Source organism: Thermobia domestica, chromosome 4 (genome assembly GCF_964235325.1).
Source record: "Thermobia domestica chromosome 4, izTheDome1.hap1.1, whole genome shotgun sequence".
Taxonomy (NCBI): Eukaryota; Metazoa; Arthropoda; class Insecta; order Zygentoma; family Lepismatidae; genus Thermobia; species Thermobia domestica.
This window is the reverse complement of record NC_137457.1, coordinates 267434167-267459673: the sequence shown is the minus strand read 5'-3', so window position 1 is coordinate 267459673 and position 25507 is coordinate 267434167. Positions and strand designations below refer to the sequence as shown.

The window sequence follows — 25507 nt, the reverse complement described above, 5'->3', positions numbered from 1 at the left end:
TATGACCCAACAAGTAAGTGTTAGAATAGGAGAGGAAATGACAGAGGGGAATGCAATTGGAAGGGGAGTTCTTTAGGGATGCTGTCTCTCGCCAACATTATTTAAGAGTCTTCATCCCGGCGAAATTAAAATACCGCTAATGTTACAGTAATTATGTGATATCTTCCAATAGATAAAAGATAATTGAAATATGGAACAAGAGCGCCCTAGACAATATTATTTTGCGTGAGGTACCGTTATCACAAGTCGCTTTCTGTTTTCAACCGTTTAGAAACGCGAAAATAAATGCCGGTTTTCAAAATGGCTCGAAATCGAAAGCAGATAAGTTAATCGTGATAACGGTATCTCATGTAAAATGATATTGTCTAGGGCGCTCTTGTTCCACATTTCGATTATCTTTTATCTATTTGAAGATATCACATAATTACTGTAAAATTAGCGGTATTTTAATTTCGCCGGGATGAAGACTCTTAATATATATCTAGAAGAGGTAGTGAAAAACAGCCTACAAAATGAAGACGCCATTTCAGGAGGTAGAATGATTAGATGTATACGGGTTTGCACATGATATGGTGCTTGTTGCAGAATCCGAAGAAGAAAATCAATAAGATGTTAGAATACGGAATGAAAATAAATGTTATAGAAAGACAAAAGCTATGGTGATTGGGACGAAAGGAGTCGGTGTCAAATACAGAAGCACGAGAGGAGAAAATAGAACAGGTGACTAGTTTTCGATAACTGGGTTGGTATTATTAGTGATGACATGAAGTGTGGACGTCAAATAAAACCAAGAATAGGGATGGCGAAAGAAGCCTGCAGGAGGAAGAAAATACTATTTTGCTGGACCTTGAATAAATAGTTGAGAAAAAGACTTATAAAGTACTTTGTGTGGAGTATTGTACTGTATGGGTCAGAAACAAGGACATTACGCAAAAATGATTAAAATAGACTGGAACCTTTCGAAATGTGGGTGTGGAGAAGAATGAAGAATTAGATGGGTCAAGCTGAGTGTTCGAAATGGTGGGTGAGAAAAGAACAATTTTAAATATTATTGAGAAGATGAAGAGAAACTAGTTACAACATTGCCTAAGAAGGATCTGTATCATGAGGGATGCGAAAGAGAGTATGATGGTGGGAAAGAGAGGACGAAGGCGAAGGAGAATACAATTAGTGGAAGATATCAAAACAGGGAAATAGTACGTGAAGACGACAAGATTAGCGGAAGACCGCAGAGCATGGAGGCTTCTCAGCTGCAGCAAGTAACCTGCCAATAATGGCAGAAAACCTACGATGATGATGGTGATGCTCTTCATTATAGGCTCCTAATACTAGAAGACAATAATACATGGTATTGTTACTGAGATATAGTCTAAAATTCTCATTAGTTCCTAAATTTTAATTTCTATTCAACTAACATATGTCCGAATGTAAGTCGATAGAATACTTCAGGGTGAATTCTCGTGTAGTTTTAGACAAAATTTTTTAAAAATTGAACTTTTGTGACACTGTAAAGTGTGTCGTTCGTTGTCAAAGATAGTCGACAGTTTTTTATTTTGCTGGAAGAAACTGTTATTTATCTATATGTACTACCGTATATGTAGTAAAATACACAACTAGCAGATTGTTGTCTTTTCCTAACGGGACAATAATAATAATAACATGAACCGTTTATTAAATAGCTTGTATCAATTGTTACTTTATTTTTCCTAATAGTGATGAACAAACTATTTGTAAAATATTTACGGAGAATCACTGGAATGAAGTTTGCTGTCTTCCAGACAAGACTTTCACGCCACCAAATCTGTTACTACAACATATTTTCTACTTGTCGTTTTGAGACACACGGAAGAAAGCAAGCAAGAAAGAAAGAAAAGAAAGGAAAAAAAAAGGCAAAAATATGTCAGACAATATTTAAGTTGATAATGGGTAGTTTGGCACGCTCAATAAAAGGAAAGTAAGATACATTAACGAGAAATAAAAAGAAGTGAAGAAAAATAACATCCAAAGAATGCTCTTGATGAGCTTAAAAAGATGTTACTACTTTTTTTTTTTCAGTTACCAATTTTCTTTTTGTACGTTTCGCTGCTTCTATTTAAGTTTTCTTCTTTTTACTCGTGGAGTCTTTCCATTCTCTTTGCGACAGGGATGGAAATTGTACAATTAATACCGTATCCATACAGTAATATCACTGTAAGAAACGTTGTGGATCGAAAGTGGGCTCTTATCGTACGTAGATATAAAGCTATTTTCAATTTGAACTCTTTAAATTATAATTTATATCTTTGAAGGACAGTAGTCTAATTGTCTAAAAGGAGTCTTATTGTTCCACTCTTTCTCTTTTACTTACTGTATTTACGCTCTCTTTTAATTCAAAACTTAGGTCTAAAAGCATGACGTGAAGTATACACTGAATATTTCCGACAGATATATGAAATCATACATGCTGTCATCGCAATGGCCCCGCGGTTAGATTACTTGCCAGGTTATAGGAGATCCCTACGTTCCTTTGGAGAATCCCTCACATACATCTTGCGGACGTTTGAAGCATACATTTTTCAATCGAGCAGGTATGACTTCGAGTGTCATGTTCTAAACCGCACTCTCTACGTTGCGCTGTTTTTGAATTACAGCGCTCTGAAGTTCATTTTTCCCACGTTTTTGGCACCTTATATCGCCGAAACTATCCCTCACTGACCAAATTTCCAGAAGGCTTTTTTTTTTTTTTTTTTTTTTTTGCTTGTTTCGGTGTCAGGAATCAGCTCTCGAAGTTTGTTCAAATAGTTTCTTACCACCCTGTAGAGAGATTACCTAATACAAATAACACACATCTCCATAAAGTTTGTACCTTATTTGTTAATATTGCAATACTTTTTTTTTTTTTTTTTTTGCATCAATTCAACATTCTTAATTGAAATATTATACTAATTTCCTCTTTTAAAAGATCATCGCTACTTTACGTCAATAAGAGCGGAAATGTGTAAACAGTAAATGTCTAGTACAGCGGTTCTCAAAATGGGTTTCGCAGATCGAATTTAGGGAGTTCTCAACATCTACCAAAACACCGTGTGTGGGGGTTTTCTCGGGGTTCTCCCGTTTCCTTCCACTTTCTTCATTCCACCATTTCATTAATTACTCATCACCGTCTCCTTTAGCCTAACCGGCATAACCGTGGCATAAAACTCAAAGATTTCATTTCATTTTCAACATCTACCACTTCCGCTTTCAATACAGGGATAAGATCAGAGAAGGAACCTGTTCTCAGAACGCTGAATCCATTTCAAAAATAGAGTTTCGCTATCTCTTACATTTTTTTTTTTAAATTTGGAATTAGGATTGAAACTGAAAATTGTAGTAGATTCCTACTACTTTTAGTTTAAGTAGAAAAATAAGAGCTGACATAGAATTATTTTAGGGATTCTGAATCTATACTAAAAAAACCGTTTCTCGCTACCTGTTAGCGTTTTTTCTCTACGGGAATCAACATTGAAACCACAAGTTGTAGTGGGGCCCTCTTGGTGCACGTGATCTCGGGTTTGATTCCCGCCGGGATGGCACCGAAGTCTGAATGAATTACGGTGGATGGGATTGCATCTTAAACTGTAGATCTACGACTCATAAACCTCGATGCTGAATATTCGGCGCTTATAACTTCAACAAACCTATAAACGGAACTGGTGGTAGATTTTTATCACTATCGATTTCAATAGAAGAATAGTAGCTAAAATAGAATATATTCCTGAAAACTATATCCCTATCTATTTTTGCTGTAGGCCTATAATAGAGATTAGTGTTAAAACTGAAAAATCACATATTTCTACCAATTCCTCTTTTTTTCGGTTTCAATACGTGGATAAGAATGAAGATGGAACGCATTTCTGCGATATATATATATATATATACAGGGTATGTCAAAACAACAGCGACAATGTTCGGAAGTTGATTCCTGACACGAAGACAATAATAAAAAAAAATGTTCATATGAACCTATGGGGAAAAGTGCTTAGTTTTTACAGCTAAAGTTGTCCAAAAACGTGAAAAAGCTATACTGCAATACGCGTTATTTCGAACATGAGAAACCGCGGAGTGGTAGTCCATATGAGCGTAAAGGAACTCACACACATATCATCCAATAACGGATAGTTCAGCAATGTGCGATGTGCGTAAGGGATTCTCTACAGGGAATAATTCTCAGACATACTCCCAACAGAATTCTCGGGTATGCTTTGCCTTAAAGGTGGGTCCAAAGTAGGTATGAATTATGTGATGCTTATACGTGTGAAAAGACGTAAAATACAACGTGGAACAATACATTCCAGCACGCGTTATTCTGAACACAAGGAAGTGTAGAACTAGCGTTCCGGTACACTTCGTACTTTCCGCTGATACATTCCGTATCCACTGCTGTTAATGCCTACCTTTTGCCTATTCTGAATCCACCTTACGTTGGAGAATATCTAGAAATTACACCCTGTAGGGAATCCCTTACAGACGTATATACATTGCACGCTGCTAAAATATTCATTTTTGAATGACGTGGTTTAGTTTACACTGATATATACTGCCACTTCATGATTTTTCGTGTTCGAAATTACACATGTTGCAGTGTAGCTTTTCCACGCTTTGGGGCTGCTCTAGCTGTGAAACTAAACACTTTCCCCCACAGGTACATACACACTTTATTATCCACGTGTCAGATATATTCTCGTTGTCGGTGTTGTTTTGAAGCACCCTGTAAGAAGTTCTGTCTGACTGATTGATGAACGCTCAGGCCTTACGTCTTAAGCTAGAAACTTATATATTTTCCTTTCTTATAGCTGTATTTTCCTTTCCTTCCTTATTTTTTTCTTTTCTTCGCTCTTTTACATATTTTATCTAGAAAAGAAGAAGACAAGGGGACGCTGACTATAAATACCTAGGTATGATAAGGGTCAATAACTCATATTTCTTAAGATTGGAAACAAAATTTGGTATTTGGACTTCTCATCTAAATTAATTTATTTTATTAATGCACGTTTCCGAACATTATCGGCACCTATGGCCTTAAGTCCGTCATGTATGAGGGATGACATTCCTCGGCGAGCACATTATCCATCGAAGGAAGGAAGCGACTTGGAACCTGTATATGTTAGGTGCTATTCCACATTTACCTTGTGTAAATAAGGAAAAACCAGGAAAAACCTCACTTAGAATGGCTGTCTGAAAAAAACTACCTTTTCGACCGCGTGACCTACCGGGAGTCGAACTCGGGAAATCTTGTTTTAATACTTGACCTAGAAAGGCAGAAAATAGGGTGGCTAGAGAGAAATGATGCAATACGAGACGTTCGAATTTTGTGCGAAACTTTCGAGTTCAGGCGAATTCTATAGAAAAATTGCTGGGCATTACTGGCACCTATGGCCTTAAGCCCGTCGCATATGAGGGATGACGTTTCTCGGCGAGCACAGTATCCGGTGAAGTGGGGAAGGAAGGAAGCGACTTCGTACATGTATGTTAGGTGTCATTCTGGTATTCGCCTTGTGTAAATTAGGATAGCTGACCTGAAAAAGCTGTTAAGAGTCTTTATCAGGGCGAAATTAAAATACTGCTAATTTTACAGTAATTATGTGATATCTTCAAATAGATAAAAGATAATCGAAATGTGGAACAAGAGCGCCCTAGACAATATTATTTTACATGAGAAACCGTCATCACGACTCACTTATTTGCTTTCGATTTCGAGCCATTTTGAAAAACCGGCATTTATTTTCGCGTTTCTACACAGCTGAAAACGGAAAGCCACTAGGTGACTTGTGATAACGGTACCTCACGAAAAATAATATTGTCTAAGGCGCTTTTGATCCATATTTCAATTATCTTTTATCTATTTGAAGATATCACATAATTACTGTAAAATTAGCGGTATTTTAATTTCGCCGGGATGAAGACTCTTAATCTTCTTCGACCGAGTGTCCTCATTACATTGGAAATTGAATCCGAGACGCCTCGTCTTTTTCTTTTCTTTCTTTCTTTTCTTTTCTTTCTTTCTTTTTTTTTTTTTTTAATAAGACATATTTCATCACATTTTTGATACTAGACCTAGAAGGGAAGAAAAGGTGTGGCTAGGAAAAAAAGATGCGAATACAAGATGTTCGAATTTTATGTGAGACTTCCGTAGATTTCAGACGGATTCTACAGAAAAGGTGCAGAAGGAAAAAACGAACATTGCGTTTGGTTACTATTGTTCCACAGTAACACATGAGAGCATTTACTCTTCTCGTTATATCTTCTCTCTAATGCTCGCATACCAGTCCACAATTGTACAAGCAGATTATTGTAAGGCATATATAACATTGTTTGAAAGTCTGAAATGATATATTTTGGCAAACCGGTATGATCTTCATGACCGAACAAAATTTCCAACACTGCTTTGCAACTACCTTGTTCCATTCTCCCTGTCTTTTTCTGAAGTAACGATGTAATAAATTGTTACAGCGTGCTTTTGCTCCTGTCGTCTACAACAGACAGCTGCTGCTCTCTCTTTGCGCGCTTTTAAACACAAGCAACTCTAGCGGAACACTATTAATTGCCATCCATTACCGGAATGGTTTATACAAAGGATGAACAACCTATTTAAAACACATTCAAAGCTACGTAATGTGCTTCTTCCTTTTTTTGTATAGGAATGCGCGCTCACGCTTTTTGAATGCGCATTCCTGTTCGTATCTCCCGTTCACTTACACTTTATCACCTTACCTGGAACGATGTTTTAAAAAAAAATATTAAAAAGTTGCAGTGGTATGGATTGTATTCCACTATGTACTGCGTTTTTGTGTCTCGTTATCCGCTATTGCATACTTATGCAGGTGGCTCAATCTAACGTGATGGGGTTCCATATTGTTGCTAAAGTTCCAGAATACAGGCCTACGTATAGTACTTTAGCACCTATAACATCACACACTCTATCAAAAAAGTAACAGTGTTACGTGTACATCAAGTGAAGGAGTTTGGGAGTTTGGTTAATACAAGGTGGCCCAAAAGTAGGTATACAGTACCGTACTGATCAGCTCATTGCTTTTTATATTGTTATTCATCAGGTAGCTTTAGTTTCTTCATTATTTGTTCTTAATATGTTTTTACTTACATCTTAAGCTGGAAAAGCCGAAGCAAATAAATTCATAAACTAGAATGTTATACTTGATCAATGCAGGGGTGTATACCTACTTTCGGCCCATCCTGTATAGCATGATAATTTCTCAATATTGTAAAGTTTTCTGTCTTTTGGAGTAGATGGTAGAAAAGATGGTACATGGAAGTTTGGACCTACCCATCACCTTTTACTATAAAACTTTTCTCTTGAATACAAAATATTACAATAAGTACAAGTTCCTCTAATTATTTGGAGATTTGTTGGTGATGTTAAGGGAGTCCAATGACCATGTGTCTGAGGATATATTGGATATGTGCCTCTCAATGAAAAACCTTTTAGAGAGTTTGGTAACTGGATGGCACTCAATGACCGAGCGTCTGTTAAGGAACTCTCAATGACTATGTGTCTTACAGAGTATAGGAAAGGTACCTCTCAATGACCAGGCGTCTTAGAGAGGGTGTTAAGGAACTCTCAATGACCAGGTGTCTTAGGGAGGGTGTTAAGGAACTCTCAATGACCAGGTGTCTTAGAGAGGGTGTTAAGGAACTCTCAATGACCAGGTGTCTTAAAGAGGGTGTTAAGGAACTCTCAATGACCAGGTGTCTTAGAGAGGGTGTTAAGGAACTTTCAATGACAAGGTGTCTTAGAGAGGGCGTTGAGGAACTCTCAATGGCCAGGTGTCTTAGAGAGGGTGTTAAGGAACTCTCAATGACGAGGCGTCTTAGAGAGGGTGTTAAGGAACTCTCAATGATCAGGTGTCTTAGAGAGGGTGTTAAGGAACTCTCAATGACCAGGTGTCTTAGAGAGAGTGTTAAGGAACTCTCAATGACCAGGTGTCTTAGAGAGGGTGTTAAGGAACTCTCAATGACAAGGCGTCTTAGAGAGGGTGTTAAGGAACTCTCAATGGCCAGGTGTCTTAGAGAGGGTGTTAAGGAACTCTCAATGGCCAGGTGTCTTAGAGAGGGTGTTAAGGAACTCTCAATGACCAGGCATCTTAGAGAGGGTGTTAAGGAACTCTCAATGATCAGGCGTCTTAGAGAGTTGGTTGTTTGATTAACCGAGCCAGATTGATGTCTTATGTGGTATCCAGTCTCCTTTTATGCAGAAATATTGCTGACTGCTTGAATCTGCGCCACTTGCTGATTCTTGGCGATGGTGGGCAATGTCTTCTTTATGACTGTCGTCTGAAGTGTATTTACTTCAAGCACGTGGTATAGAAATACATTGTTAAATCTAGCATGTGGGGTGAGAACACGTGGGTTCTTACACTATTGAAACCAAAAGTGGTGGTAGATTTCTATCACTCCCGGTTTCAGCAGAGAGATTAGAGTGGAAATTGATATATTCTTGGGACTGGAACGCTCAGTTGATTGGAGAAAACTGCTTCTAGGTATCTACAATATTACCATTTTTTATCCCATAGCGATCAACGTTAAAACCGAAAGTGGTTCATTTCTGCTATTTCAGTATGAATAGAAACAGAAGGTTAGTGAGAGAAGATGGTACCGGTACCTATTCTTAGAACGCTAAATCGATTCCAAAAAGCCACTCCTCGCTTCTTTTTATCGTTCGTGCTCCATGTAGATCAATAATGAAACCGGAAGTTGTACTGAATTTCTACCACTTACGGTTTTAGTAAAGAGTTAAGAATGCAGATGAAAAGTATTTTTGGACGCATAATCGATTGAAAAAAAACTGCTTCTCGCTATCTATTACCGCTTGTTCTATAATGATTAACGTTAAAACCGGAAATGGTTTATTTGTACCATTTCCGGATTGATATAATCTCCACGAACGAACTCGATTTCTAACATTTGACCCACTACATCCTGGACAAAATTCATCCTGATCCATCAAGTAGTTCTCGACATGTTTTGTCTTCCGGTTGGGCAACACAGACAGAAATATATAAACGAGTCTTGGCAAAACAAATTCCTTACAAACGACATCAGTGAACTCTTCCCGAATTTGGATCAAATAGTAATAGCAACATATACAGTAGTCGAAGTGAGACGGTATGCGGTGGTATGCCATACCGTCTCTGGTTTTTCAGTGATGAAGGCATACCACCTCTGTGTTTTCAATGATTAAAACATACCATCACTGGAAAGTAGACGCTAAATACCTTTAATAAATCCAGTTTTATACACAGTAATTGATGAATAGCTGTGCACGTAAAAGTATTTTACTTTTTTTTACGTAGAAATAATTTCTAAGTTGACAAACTGACATGTTTTGTTATCTTTTTTTCCTACATTGTTTTTAACGTGAGGTGTCTTCAAAGAAGTTCATCTAGTTTATATTTTGATGTCCCATATTGAATTGTTTCTTTGTTATGTATGTGTGTGTATGTGCTTTTTTGCCTTAATGTATGTAAATGCCGTGTTTTGAGCATGGGCGGATTTAGGGTTGTCTGCTATAGGTCTGACCTTCCGGGTTTTAGGAATATTCAACAGTCGAGTGGGGGGACCAGGAGTTTTCCCGCAGAAAATTAGTATCCTCGTTAGGTTTTTGAATATTTTCGTGTATAATTCTCTACAATACAACATAAGTTTTTTTTTTTTTGGTTTTTTTTTTTTTTTTTTTTTTTTTAAGAAGCTCTCCAAGGCTTCCAGTCATTATGTAAATAGAAATGCAATCTTTTAGGCAACATACCCTCACTGCATTTTAACATTTAGATAGCCGGTATGTCGAGTCAAAATCGTGATAAAACATACCGCCTCTGCTTTTTTCCCACTTCGAACACTGAACATATAGAATGATTTCTCTCAATAGACGTAATTATTCCTATGACTAGTAAATAAAAATGGCTGGCGTACGGTCGTCATTTCAGGAGCATGAGACTATTTTAAAGTAGTATTTCAAACTTAAGGAAACGTTGCTGAAGTTCGAAGGCCTGAGATGGATGCAATACAATCCCCAACACGACTGAGAGTTACACGTCTTTGTGAGAAGTTACAGATGGCTTGTACCGTTTCTGAATAATTTTCGGTTGTTGAATTTTGTACTTTCTTTCATCTGCGATTTTGATTCACTGCCTTATGTCACTTGTTTACTTTACTGTCATGTAAGTAACGACACCTGTTGGACGGAAACTATACTATATATTGCTAGCATCATTTGATCCAACTTCGGAAAAAGTCTACAGATGTCAGCTGTAACTTAACAGTAGAGCGTTTGGTGGGTTATTAAATAAAAGAATGAAATTAAAAGATATTATAGATAGAAGACTTACTCATGTAAGTCAATTTGTAAGATCTTTATAAATGAGTAACGTAGAGATTAGAAATTTTCACTTTAATGTTAGTTTCCACCTAGTCATTATACATGTATCGGTATGATGGAACAATGAGCCTATGACAAATGTATGATCTTGAGTGTTTTATGTTCTTACTTTCTGAGGAAGACAGAATGCCGACGTAGGTATAAGAAAACCCACTTCTGTACGAGGAAGAGATTTATAAACGCAGAAAACAAAAGTACCCCTGGATTCTGAAACTATTAAAGAACGAGCAAAACTTGTTTGTGTAATCTTCAACTCAACACAAACGTTTTCCATTAAGAAGAAAAGAACACGGGATTACGATGTAAATAATGCTGGTTCGTGTATGGCTTGTGTCAAAAGAGTTATTTCAGCAATAATGCCAAGAGTTTCCAGAGACGTGCCATAATTTTAACGAATACACCATACTATACACAAAGAATATGTCTCACTTTAAAACTATAACTAAACTAAGATGGCCATTTCCTTACCTTTCAATGGTGAGTTCCGCTATTCGTTCTTGGATATCTTTGGCACGATCATCCAAGGTGCTTTGGCTGAGATTATACGTTGGAAGGCGACGAAAACTGGCATAACTGCCCGATTTACACGACGAATTCGAATTGGTGAAATTGTTTGGGGCTTCTACTTGGAGGAACGTGTGCCCCTGTTGACTGCTCGTGGAGCCATTCCGAGACTCCCTAAAAAAGAAAGAAAATGACAAGTTATAAATAACAAAACCATTAACATTTGGGAGAAAAAAAAATGAAATTTCAGAACAGAATCCATATACTATATAACACGAATTTTAATCAAATCTGTCAAGCTAAGAGAACTAACTGATATAGCACGTTAAAATTCTTTATGATTAGTTATAAAAGACCTATTAACAATAATTAATTACTTAATAGTAATTAATACTTATTAAATGACTGTGGAAGTTAAGTTCCGGCTTTTAATCAACTCATTCAAAGCTTGCTCGTTGGCTACATGGTCAGCTTCCGCATTCTTGACGTGGGAGACAAGGGTTCGATTATCGATGGGAGCTCATGTGGTTCGAATCCCATGTTACACTCTAGGTCCACATCTCATATAGTCTCCCACAGGCACATAGCCAGGATTTCGTGAAGGAGGCGTCCGTCACATGAAATACTGTGGTCATCACACTAGAAGCTCGATCATTCTAAACTATTTTACTGGCAACATATATTGGTTCGTTTAGCCAGGATTTCGTAACGGGGGGATGACATGAAATTCTGAAGGCCCAGGAGCTCGATCAATCTAAACTACTTTACAATCAACATGTATTGTTTTGTTATTACAATAAAATGAGGATATGTTGGTAAGTATTTTAATAACAAACTATGAAGAAATCTCGAGTAAAATAAAAAATGTATTGAAAAAGATTTTACAATATTTACGTCCTTTCTCTGTTCATTCAAATATAACAATTTTTCTTTCATTATGATCTCAACTATTAGAAAAAGTACATATTCACTATTATAAAAAGTACATACTAAATAATGTCCTGTAAATTTCCACATAAATTTTTGTTTTTATTATTCCGTCAACTACTGTCTGTTCCAAATGACAGATTAAAGGAATGGTAGAAAATTGTTTTTGAAATAACGTTTGACACTACAAGGATGCGATGACGAAAATTTATGATAAAAAATGTCCACGCTGATACGCAACGGCATTATGTTTTCGGAAGCTTGAAATCTCCCTGACCAGTAGCAGAAATTTTGAGAATTCCGTAACTTTTCTAGAAATTTCGAATTCCCTGACTCTTCCAGGATATCTCACTCACCTCGCCACCATTAATTTCAAGCAATACAAACCTCCTCATAAGAAAGAGTATTAAGAAAGAGTAGTATGCAAACAATTATCCCCACAAACAAAAGAAACGAGGCTATTTAGTGCCAAATACCTTTTTTATGAGAGAAAAGACATTATAGTAACATATATATCAGTATATGAAACAGAATATTAAACTCCCCTTTGATACGTACGGTCATGTTTTGAGGGGAAAATATGTAAAAATGTAAACTTCTCCGAATTAAAATTTTCAGAAAGTCAACATAAATAGGTCGAAAGTAAGCTTCAAATCCATAAATTCTGGAAAATTTTATCAACATGAGGTTAAATAATATATATATATATATATATATATATATATATATATATGTAGTCCTCCAGGCAAGTTATATTATCAGAAGTTAAAGCGCAAATCTACCTTCTTTGATTCCATATTGAATAACACGGAAACGTAAACAGCGTAGACTTATTCTCGACAGAAAACGATAAACTTAACCATTTTTAAGTGTGAATTATGTTAAGTAACAATAAAAAAAAAGAAAAAAAAATACACGAATTCAATTAGATGGAGAGAATTAAAATTCTGCTTAACAGAATATATATAATCAAACAAGGAAACAATCACATTACCATCTTTCACATGACCCTTTTAACCACATCTATTGTCAATTAAACAATGAATGACACTAAATATCGCATGCGTATCATATTTAGTTTATATTCAATTCCCTTTCCAATTAATCTTACAACTAAACTCTTAATTTGCTCTTGATAGCTTTCCGCCTTTTTCTTCTTCTCCATACTGTAAACACGAACATATTAAGAATTAATTAAATGACATACTTGCGAATCAGTGCGAACTCACGTTTTTTTTTTCAATACTAGGCTATACAGTTGAATTAAGTATAGTGCGATTTTTTTTTTTTTTTCAAAACTACACAGTTGAATTAAATACTTCATTGTTACGACCATGAACATATTAAGTTCTCAACAAACTTTCTCAGGGGACAGATAACGGTACGAAGTCTTCAACTTGACTGTATTAATGTACACGCAGGATCGGTTTTGGAATTGCGGATTCTCTTAGTATTCATACATGGGGATTAGATTAGCTTTTTCCCAGCACAAGTTCTCATTAACAAGCGAGTATTAGGATCACGATTCAGAAATATTTCCTACATGCAGCCTTCTTATATAACAAATCTTCAGAGTATGGTGCAATGTAATGCTTTAAATTTGTACACTCTTCTTTCCTTTTTTGTTGTTTTTATAGTAATTAATGCTTTATGTTTTACATCAATAATTACCGCAGAAGCACAGCAATGGATCAGTGTTGCAAGACGTATCAGAATTGTGGACTTGTTACGTACTAACTTATTGCATCACAATTTTACAACACACGAAAAACTTTATGTATTGTCCAATTTCCATAATTTATATTGTACGGAAAATTTACTGTTTAAAATTTATCACATTCTACAGAACTATAGATATATATATTTGGTCTAGGAATTAATTCGTGCGGTTGGTACGCACACATTGAAGCTGTAGTACAAACACAAAATACATAAATACCTTAAGAAAAATATTGTCCATCGCTAGCCACCACTTTCGACCATCTGTCAGGTAATGTACGGATTCCGTGGCGAAAGAAGTCCTCATCCTTGGAAGCGATCCAGTCAGAGACCCATGTTTCGATATCTTCTGAAGAAGTAAACCGCTGTCCAATCAAATCGTTGTTCATGCAATCGAACAAGTAGTAGTCCGAAGGAGCAACATCTGGTGAATACGGCGGGTGGGGTAAAACTTCCCATCCGACATTTTCTAAATAGGTTTTGACCGGTTTTGCGACATGTGGGCGAGCGTTATCATGTTGAACAATAAGTTTATCATGTCTGTTCTCCCATTCTGGTCGTGTTCTGGCCAGAGCTTGCTTCAAACGCATTAATTGTCGTTGATAACGTTCTCCATTCATAGTTTCACCCGGTTGCAGCAGCTCATAGTACACCACACCTTTCATATCCCACCATATGCACAGCATAACCTTTGCACAGTGAATATCTCGTTTTGGTTGTGATGGACCTGGTTCACCTGGTTTCACCCAGGCCTTTTTTCGTTTAGGGTTCTCGTAATGGATCCACTTCTCATCACCCGTAATAATTCGATGCAGAAACCCCTTTCTGCTCTGTCGTTGAAGCAGCAATTCGCAAATGGTTTTTCGTCTTTCAACGTCTCTGTCTTTCAATTCATGTGGAACCCAATGTGACATCTTTTGAATCATTCCCATGGCTTTCAAGCGTTTGGAGACTGTTGTTTGATTAACGCCTAATGCTGCTGCAAGTTGTTCCTGCGTTTGACACGAATCCTGCTTGAGCAATGCTGTCAATTCTTCGTCTTGAAATTTTTTTGGCTGTCCAGCTCGCTCTTGGTCTGCCAAGCCGAAATCACCACTTCTAAACCGTGCAAACCACTTCTGACACGTTTGCTCAGCTAGAGCATGGTCACCATACACTTCCACCAAAATACGATGACTTTCAGTCGCACTTTTCTGCATGTTAAAGTAATGCAGCAGGACACCCCGCAAAAACACTTTATCAGGCACAAATTGCGCCATGTTCACTTAACTACAAACTGGTGTTGTTGACGCTTTAATCCACTGCCCTATACTACGAACGATACGCGATGACAGGGGTTTGCAACACATGTGTGGATACACGGAACTGTGGGACGCTCCGTTCGTTGCGCCATCTCTTGTCCACCCGCACGAATTAATTCCTAGACCAAATATATATATTCTTGATTTACGGACATTTTCTATAGATCACGGTTTCTCAACCTGGGGATCGCGAGGATAAATGGAAGAGATAAATATAATCAGAATCTAATACCGAAAAATATTTTTAAATATTATTTTGAATTTTGTTTTGGTAGGCATACTTATATTTTTATACATACTGTTAGGAACAAAAAAAAATAGGTGTAGTAAGGTGCAGAGTTGTTTAAAAATCAATTTAAATTAAAGAGGTGCCATATGAAACTAATGAGAACTACATATTGAAAAATCAGAAAAATACAAATGCAACAAAACTGCACATTGATATACAATTAAAACTTAAAGTTAATGTGAGATACGTATGTGTGTGAGCGAACAGCTTTTTTTTTTTCAGTAAGCTGGCCACAATGAAGGTAGATTTTTCGTGTGTGGAATTTTATTTGTTTCTTAAATTTTAAATGTAAACAAGTTGTTTTTAAGTTTTTGGTGATACTGAATACATACACAACAATGTCCAAATTCACAACAATATTAGGTAACTCAAAGTGGAGGCCTCTCGAAAATTAAAATACTCAATAACTTTCTTAACAACCGTCCAAGTTTTTTTTAAAACCAAAATTAGATTTTTTTTTTTTTTTTTTTTTATCATATGACCCAAAATTAAGGCAGTTATGAAGTTTTAAAATTTTCAAACGCCTCCATTTTGAAATAGTATGACGGATCGGATTCGATATTTGTAACATCAATGAGCTAACCAAGTTTGGTTTTAATCCATTCGCTTTTGGGGAAGTTGCTGTATCCACTATATACAAAAATGGATTCTATATACTATTATAGAAATGGATGGATATCGTGAGATTTCCGCAATATGTATATTAAAAATCCCACATGAGCTTATTACAAACCAGAAATTATAAGGAGGTCGCTGGCAAGAGGATGTGATAGAATGGGGATCGTGACAGGAATTGGGTTAAGAACCACTGCTATTGATCAATATTTACAATCACAGTTTATGGTTTTTAAATGGAGATTTCCAATAGTATTGTGACGAATTTCAAAATTTGTATTATAAAGCAATAAACACAGGAGTATCAGTTATTTGTTTCAGGCACGATGATTAAACAATATATGCAGAAGTTTTATCTCGTATCATACAGCCGCATTGAAATGTATATTCTCATGGATACATTTTGTATTCGGGAGTTTCTTCAAAAAAACAAAAACACAGTAAGGCAGTTACAGTTAACAGAGAGTTATTGCATTTTTTTTTAAAAAAAAAAGAACTTTCAATTGTAAAAGATATCTGTGGTGAAGAGGTAAGTTTGAATGTGACTGTATGATACGTCTAAAACTTCCTCACATACTATTCAATCATTAAAAATCATAAAACTTTGTCCTACTATTTGGAAAGATTTAAGGAATTAGTATTAAAGTGCAGTATCTCGACCAACAATAGCTATCAGCAAATTTCAAAGAATGTACCATATGGATTCCTCTCTCTGAAAACTTAGACGTACTTGATGTTAGAGTGGACAATTGTATTTTTTTTTTTTAAAGTACATCCTTTGTTGGTACTTACTTTTATTTTTTTTCGCACGTACAAATAATGTAGTAAACGTCGTTACGCATCAGAACATTGCCTTTAAGTTTCAAGAAGTCAATGTTAGTTTCACACGGTGTGAGTTGACCAGCAACAGAAGTTTCATTAATACCACTGATAAAGGCACAAGTTCGTTACTGAAACAGTCTAAGGATTAAAAATATTGATGTTGACTGAGGTAAGTCCTTGATTGTAATAGCGAAAATTTTTATTTGTATTACACATTATTATTTGTTGTTCATTAGTGTGTCTTAGAGAGGGATATCTTGAGCTATTTGTTGTAGGCATGTACTTATCAAACGGAACTCTATAAATATTTCTTATATAATTTAGGCTACATAACTTAAACTATAGCAATAATGAACTTCTTTAATTGACAAACAGTGTTACAATTAAATTCTTTATTATTCTATACCAGAGAATATTTCTGTTGGGAGACTTCGGAACGGCTATAAACTCAAGGTACGTAGTACTTTGGCGGGTGAAGAAAAAGTTCATGCGGGAGGGTAAAACAGATTCTTTGCCTCTGTTGTCAAGTTTTCTGTATGATATATGAGTCAAATACTGTGTGTGTGTGAGGGAGGAGATCAGGCTGGCTCAGTGATGGGAGTGTTCACCTCTGATGCAAAGGATCCTGAGTTCAATCTGAGGTCGTGCGAGTTGCAACGGTTAACACCATGTTCGTGAGTTTTCCCGGTTTTCTCCGTCTCTATATTTCCATTCCACTGATTATTTCATAAATCATCCGTCTCCTTTAAGGATAGTGTAAAGCCACAAAAAGTTTGTTTCTGTGATAACAGATGGCTTTGCTTTCGCCCAATCTTTTCAATGTAAATTATTAGCACAAAAAATGTCGAGTATTTTCTATGAATATTGAATTATGTTCTTTGCTCTCAGTCTATTGAAGATAATGACTGTACGTAGCAATTGTTCCGTGCAGATTTTCGGAAGTTTTGACTTATTCATTGTTCAGCTCAACTAATTGTTGCAGAGGAATTCAATGCCTCTCCCATAATCATTTGTTTTAGGGCTTGGAAATTCTGGTTATTTAATGCAGTGTGAAGTAATCTAGGGTTCCCAATGAAAATTTTCGACACTTTGACCTTCCCATTGTTGTAAGCTTTTAATTGTTGCAGAGGACCCCATCTCTTGTCCTTTATTCTAGGATGTTGAAATTTTGGCATTTAGTACAGAATGAAGTAGTTGAGGGAACCCAAAGTGAAAATTTTTCGACATTTTGGCCTTTCCATTGTTGTAAGTTTCGAATTGTTGTGGATGAATTCGACGCCTCTCTCATTATCGTTTATTCTGAAAAAACGCATAGCCGTGACATTAAATTGGGTCTTTACTTTTCATTATCTTTTACAAATACTACTTGAAACAGTATTTCCAGTGCTTAATTTCGTTGGATAAAACAATCTTCGTATTCTTCTTGTGTCGGCTGCATTTCCCTCATTTTGCCCAAAAGGATAATCATTCGGGCAGAATTTATTTATTCAGTAACGAAGTGCGAGATATAGCTATTAAATAATTGTAATAGAAACATTTAGCAATGAAACTTTTTTTTAAAAAAAAAAGAAGAAAAAATATATTAGATTCTATATTTAAAGGTGTCACTTCATCTAGTAATCTGACAGAATTTACGCAAAACATTAAGAGCTCCTCCGTGGCTAAGCGGTTAGCGTACGCGCCTTTGGCGTGGGAGACCCGGGTTCTATTCCCGGCGGGAGCTCATGTGGTTCGGATTCCACGTTAATCAGTAGGTCCACGTCCCATATAGCCTCGCTGCTGAAAAGGACGCTAAACTAAAATCAACTCAACTCAACGAAAAACATTAAAATAACAGTCAGGTGGTTAGACGAAAAATTCGAACCTGGAACCTCCCATTTATCTAAGTGCTGTTAAGTAAAACAATGACAGTCACATACCAAGCCTCATTACTGTTTGTAGGTAACTATTAAAACTGTTATTCTTACTTTTCTTTTAATAACTTAGTTTCTTATGCATATTAACATACGAATTTCGTCTATTACACACGAATTTTAGAATTGTCTACAATGTTTGAGTTTCAGCGTGTGGCAACACTGGAGGTATTGTTCTGAGATCTAAACATTTCCTTTTAATGATACGATTAAGACGTACTGGTATCAGAAAACACACGAATTTTATCCCCTTGACAATACTAATTAATATTTGTCGGATCAAAACTATGGGAACCTTTTTAAATATTCAGAACACGAAAATTACTATACTTTAGTAATATCATTATTCTCTGGAATGTCTATTATTTTGAAAATAATAACATCATTTCCAAAGCCACGTTGCTTGTATCTCATGTAACCAAGAAACGCAAAACAGTACTGGTGGGTATTACACACAGGGAAAAAAAAAGCAATTTGCCTAATTGCAAAATATTATGAATAACTTGCTTTTTATTTTATAAGACATAATAATACATTCCTATAGTAGTAATAACTGTGCAATACAAAATGCATAAAGCGTGTTAATACATGTTTACATTTCTTGTCTGCCTTCTTCTTTTTTTTCCGAGATGGAGAGAAAATGTTAAGGGGTAACATTGTTAACAAGCTTAATGAGATAAAACAGTTATGACAAGCATTTTATGGCAATTAATGACGGGTTTTCTTCCTTTTTTTAAGTGTATTTTTCTTTATTATAAAAAGTGTCTTAATGTCTTTATTTTTGCATAACTTGGGAAATTCTAGGGTTTTTGTATTAACTCCATAGGTTAATTTCTCTAATTCAAGATTTTTTTAATAGTATGAGCAGCAATTCTATTATTATTATTATTATTATTATTATTATTATTATTATTATTATTATTATGTTATTTGAAAATCAAATTAAAAGCACGCAATAATGTGCTTCTTAACTAGAAGTACCATTGAACTTTATGAACAGAGAAACAAATTAAAGTTTTTTTTTTTTTTTGATTAACTTCAGAACTGTTAAGTGCAATTTTGTTTTATTTTGTACTAGTTGAAATACCCATTCTTCGCATGAGTCAGATAAAATATCTATGTAAACAAACTGAATAACGAAAGAAAAAATATCGGTCATTTTCTACTACTTTTACATATCCCAGTTAACGTCCCCTCAGACTAGTGACCAACCGTCCCGTTTTTTACTACCATTCCCGGTGTCCCGAAAAATTTTCCCGGGACGCCAAAATGTCCCGTATTTACGTACATTGGGTACAAAAAAAAAACTTCCCAATCTAAAATTTTCTAATTTATATTATTATTTCCTAAGCTATGTGATTATATTGGAATATGTCTAATTACTGAGCAACGTCATTACGACGTTTGCGATATTTGAATGTGGTGGCTGCACTGTTTTCCCTCCTAGGCCTCCTCACTTCGCAGACGACAGTGCAAGGGGCTGAAAGTCTTATGAAGAACAAATGTAACCTGTTTTCACTCTCTGTTTCGGGTGGTGGAAGATTGAGGTGCTGTCATTAGTACAGTACACTGTTTCCGTGATTTGATTAAGATATAACGTACTTTCATTTACGAAAGGGGAACAAAAGTATAGAACTATAAAACTGAAAGTAAAAAGAAAACTAATTGTAAGTGAAATAATGTTTAAAAGTAAGAAAAAGAAAATAAAGGGAGTTGGAATCAGATGCTGAGAGTAGTTTGTTTAAATTCTGCCGGTGACATATTTCGTTGATTGACAGATATTGATAAATGTTTCATATATTTTTAATAATGTTTGCAAAATTTCATTTTTTGTTAGTTGCTGATAGTTACTTGCTATTTAATTAATTCCACAACCTTTTCAATAGGTTTTAAAACGAAAAAAAATGTAAATTTATCCTTTTTTTTTTTTTTTTGGTGAGAGATACAGAGAGAGAGAGAGAGATAGAGAACGGAGAGGCAAAAATATATATTTAGGGGAGTAACCTATCCAAAAGTAAAAAGTTGTCCCGTTTTTTCTAGTTGACGATTTGGTCACCCTACCTCAGACCCTCTAGTCTGGAAGGCAACGCCTTTGGGAGTATCATCATTCATCTCAGCAACCGCGAAAACTATGGATTTGACACTATTATCAGTCATTTTGGATTATTTTTACATCTCTCGGTATCCCCTTCCCCTCGGTGATCACCGGCCCGCAGCAGTCGAATGGGGTGAATTTGGAAGTTAATGCGATCGGAGTTTCACCATTGATCTCAGTGACCACGAAAGCTATGCATTCGACACCAATATAGGTCATTTTCTGCTACTTTTATATGTCCCGGTAAACGCCCACCTGAGACCCCCTGGTTCGAATTTTGAAGAAAGAAAAAAAAAACGCTTCGTCTTGGCCTGGGGTCTGAACCAAGGTACCTGCGACCCATATTTGGTAATTCTCGGTCCACTCGTCTGGTCCCCAGGTCCGACACAGACAGACAGACACAAAAACAAACTCTTTATTTTATATATATTACATTAGAGCTGCCTATCGTTAATGAGAAATCAAGATGAGACGTTTGTTGATACGCCGTTATTAACACTTCTGAAAGAATAAAAAACACGAGACATTATCAAAATTATGGTATTATTCAGTATCAGTGGCGTAGGTAAGGTAAGCTGATCCGGCTGTCAAGCTCCCTCTCTCTCATAGTATACTGATATTGAAAAAGGAGTCTGCTTACTTGCAATATGTTCCATTTGTTATCCCTACGTTACGACGTTTTTTAAATATGATTTGTTTTTTTTTTTTTAAAAAAAAAAAGAAAGAATAAAATTAAGGAAATTTTAATTAATACTATTTTTAATACTCGTATAGTAATGTACTCTCAAAACACAAAAAGTTTATTAAATAAAATGATAAATTTGTTTTCGAAAGGGACAAGAGTAGTGTGGTTTGTAAAAGTCTATGACGCTTGGAACAGTTTCAGAAGCGATGGTTTCTAGTTCAGTCAGAATATACATATATCGAAGGCGCCACATAGGGATTTAATTTTCAAGCATACTCGTCGATGAAAGATGAGGAGGAAAAAAAAGGTGGAAACAGGAAAAGAACACTAGAGAAGTGTACACAATGAATGAATATGTATATATATAGGCAAATCAACAAAGACATACTCTAAAGAACTAATAAAATTGACTTTTAAAAAAATACTTACTGCAGCATTTCCCCCTGCCGTCGAATTTTTTTGTTTTTCATGTAGTAAAAAATTATTATGAATGCGATGACTGAGATCAGAGCACATGCACATCCAATTGCTATGTAGAAAACAAACGTTGATGTATGTTCTGAAGGCTCTACAAGCGGATGATAGGAATCTGTAAAGAACACAAATGATAGAAATTAAAACAATTTACTGATAGTTTTCCCTCTGTAAAATACAATATATGCTTAGTATTTGCTCAATATTTTATATTTGCACATTCTATACAACTAAATGACCAAGATACAAGTAAAGGATATTTGCTCAATATTTTATATTTGCACATTCTATACAACTAAATGACCATAGATACAAGAGTCCCCACTCTTTATTTGGGACAACAAGGTTTCTCCGGGTATCTAATTCACTCAGGTTTCTGAAATTCTTAGCCGCTTTACAATGAAAGCAGAAAACAAGGAATACACCCCTCACGAACCCAAACGGAATCGACTCTCGAGCTCTCTGTAGGGTTGCCAGATCTCCTTCGGAATGATTGCGTTCAAAATGCATTCTACAAATCTGGAGCTCAACGACCTAAATTTATGGTTGTCATTTCAGACTTTGTCGGAAGTGGAGATTGTCCACCAACATAGGAGTTTCATAATTTTATTAGTATATTAATATACAAATTATTAAAAAAACATATGTTTGTCAAACTTATGAGAGAGATTGCCCCTCTGTCCTCCCAAAATAACGTACCTGAATATTAAGTTACCTATAATTAATTATTCAAGTCTTATAATTTACATATGTACTTATTCTTTTTGGTAATTTACAAGGATTATATTTTATTGAAACAAAAGGTTAGGTTTAAATTCTGTTCATTGTTGAGACTGTATTATCGCATGGCAACTACACTGTTTTTTATTTAATGATTTGACAGAAGCTGGGATGAAATTTCAAATCAGTTTCGAAGCAAATGAAATGTTCGAGGAGTTTTCTAGGTTTCAAACCTATAATATATCATCACTTGATAAAAAGAATAATAATTATTATTGCAAATTAAGAGTACATTTTTCAAGAAAAACAGATACAGAAATCAGTTCAAAATTATTCAACATATTCTCGCTATACCAGTCAATAACACATATATTGAATGAGCACTTGCTGTAACAAAACTTTTATGGTCAGATGATAGAATATAAGCTAAACTTATTATGGCTGAAATTTATATTCAGATGAGCCTGAAAATGACTTGTCAAGATTCATGCAGAACAATCCTGGACAACAGGAATCCTCTCGACGCAAAACGAGCTCCAAAATATATCAATAAAATAAGGTAGGCGTCTATGATCACTGACATTTTGTGTTATTTTCGTTTAGAGTGTTAAAAGTAACAGTAGTAATAATGATTATACGTGTTAGAAGTAACGGTGGTAATAGTGGTTATACATACTAGAAGTAACGGTGGTAATAGTGATTATACGTGTTAGAAGTAACAGTGGTAATAGGGGTTATACCTGTTAGAAATAACGGTGGTAGTAACGAGCAGAAATCTTGGCACAGGAATTTCTCAATCTTAATGGGGTCTATCCTCTCTGTTCCTCTGTTTTCATTTCAACGTACCTTCGTGCCTTCAACCATGTTCCTAAGAAGAACTTTTCTTCTTCTCTTAAATAAATCATAAATTTCTGTGCTACTTCAGTATTCCTAACTTTTTCTCTCCATTTTTCCCCTTACATCCAGTTAGTTTTCCCTAATCTTCTCCATACTCAAGTGTTTAAGCGTTTCTCCTCCAATTTATATACATGAACCATTTTCATTCAATTCAAACACTATTTGCTGTTGTGTTTCTCGTATTAGTCCATAATTTCCGAATAGGCCTACAATAATTTCATTTAAGGAGGGCGGAAGTTTTTCCTCAGGTTTTCTAGGTAAATATGCAAGATGAGTGAATATGATTTGAATAGTCTCAAAACTTCTTTGTTAAATTCATATGGGATATTTCAATGAACTAGAAGTGCATTTTTTTAAGCTATACTTGAAAAGTATTATTATTTTATTTATAGAAGTAAGTAAATAAATTTTGGTCTTTTTTGTTATCAAACCAACTATCTATAATGTATAATATAGTAAACGACAATATTTACCTATAAACGCGTAGTAATTACAGCTCTTCTATATGTTTCCATATCCTATGCGACTAACACTATCTTCAGGGCAAGTAAATCGAAAAACTTCCAGCTGCAACGGTGGAACGCTCTTACACACAGCAAACTAAGTTATAAAATTTGTTTTGAAGTTACTAGTGCACTTTTAAATTTTAAGTGGAGAAAAAAATGTATTTATCAAAAAATGCTCCTGGTCAGAAAATATTCTGTGAACTAAATTTCGAAAGCCGGATTCTGATGCCCGTGCAGATAGAGCATTAGATACACGTTTACCTTATGAAGATGATGACCATTCGTGCAACTTTTTCAGTGAAATATCCGTATTCCCACTCATTGAGACTTGGGGGATGCCAATGATAGAAAGTTCACCTGCTTTGTTTAAAACATGCTGATTAAGAAATCGAAAGGTTTTCTAACGCCAGTACCGCTGCAGCTTGAAAGTTGTTTCCAATTACTTGCCCTGAGAATGATGTCAGCCCAATAGGATACCGAAATATTGTATATAGGAGAGGAGTAATTACTACGCATTTATAGGTAATGACAGAAATTTTTCATCTGTTTCCTTTAAAACATGCTGATTAAGAACTAGCCAGGTTTTCTAAAGTCAGTACCGCTGCAGTTAAAGGATGTTTCGATTTACTTGTCCTAGGGATGATGTCAGCCTAATAGGATACCGAAATATTGCATATAAGAGAGGAGTAATCTTTTACTTGATTATACAATAGCTAAAATGCCCCTTCTTCACGAGGGGAGAATAAGTTTATGGAAGCATTTGAACCTCCTACCCTTCAGGATATATATTTCGATGAAAGGACAAAAGTTCGTAATGTAAGGACAAAAGTTCGGACCCCTATCCACCACATGCCGATGGGGGTTGTATTTAATTAAACGGTATCGTGAGCGATACTATTCATTTTAGCAACAACCAAAACTATGGATTGGACACTAATACACTAATATCAATTCATCTTAACTTATTTTTACATGTCACTCCTTACCATCCTCCCTTCAGCCGATGGGGTAAATTTAGAGTTGAACAGCATCAGTAGTGTCACTATTCATCTCAGCAATTCGGAAAACTATAGATTGAACACTAAATATCTGTGGTTCTTTCGATTATTTTTACATATCCCCTTTGCCACTTTCCCTCAGCCCCATACCAAAAATTAACAATGTAAAATCTAAGATTTTTCGGAGGACTAAGATTCATAATCATGACAAGTTTCGTTTTAATTGGTTCAGTAATTACTGCGTAATGAGGTTATAGACAAACTGACATTTACTTGTAAGTATATAGATTAATATAGGAGTATGCACAAGAAATTTGAACACTGTCACATTATATGCAACTGTCTGTAAGTTACGCTTAATACTTCTAACTGTATTATACATAGTTGTTTTATCACCGATATTTATATAAACAACGACTGTTTGGACGGCGAATTACGGTTTTAAATGTATTACAGAATTGTCGTACAGATGGCATCAGTGTGAAAATAAACCAATAATGGCTAATAATGGAATTATTACCCGAAAAAAGTTGCTTATTCATCAAAACCTGGTTATTTCAACACTTTTTAAAATCATATTTACAAAATCATAAATTATAAAAATTATTTTCAAAACAATACTGTTTGAGTA

General features: G+C 35.4%; 1 protein-coding gene across 3 annotated transcripts in view; it reads right to left on the bottom strand.

The window, feature by feature from the left end:
• The window catches only part of dnt (tyrosine-protein kinase Dnt), a 314732-nt gene that overhangs the window by 33584 nt on the left and 255641 nt on the right, over positions 1 to 25507 (bottom strand). For all 3 annotated transcript variants that reach the window (XM_081755891.1, XM_081755892.1, XM_081755894.1), the window contains 2 exons: positions 21711 to 21870; positions 10880 to 11089 (listed from right to left, as the gene is read on the bottom strand). In XM_081755891.1, coding sequence (XP_081612017.1) covers positions 10880 to 11089; positions 21711 to 21870 — 370 coding nt within the window. The remainder of the gene's footprint in view (positions 1 to 10879; positions 11090 to 21710; positions 21871 to 25507) is intronic.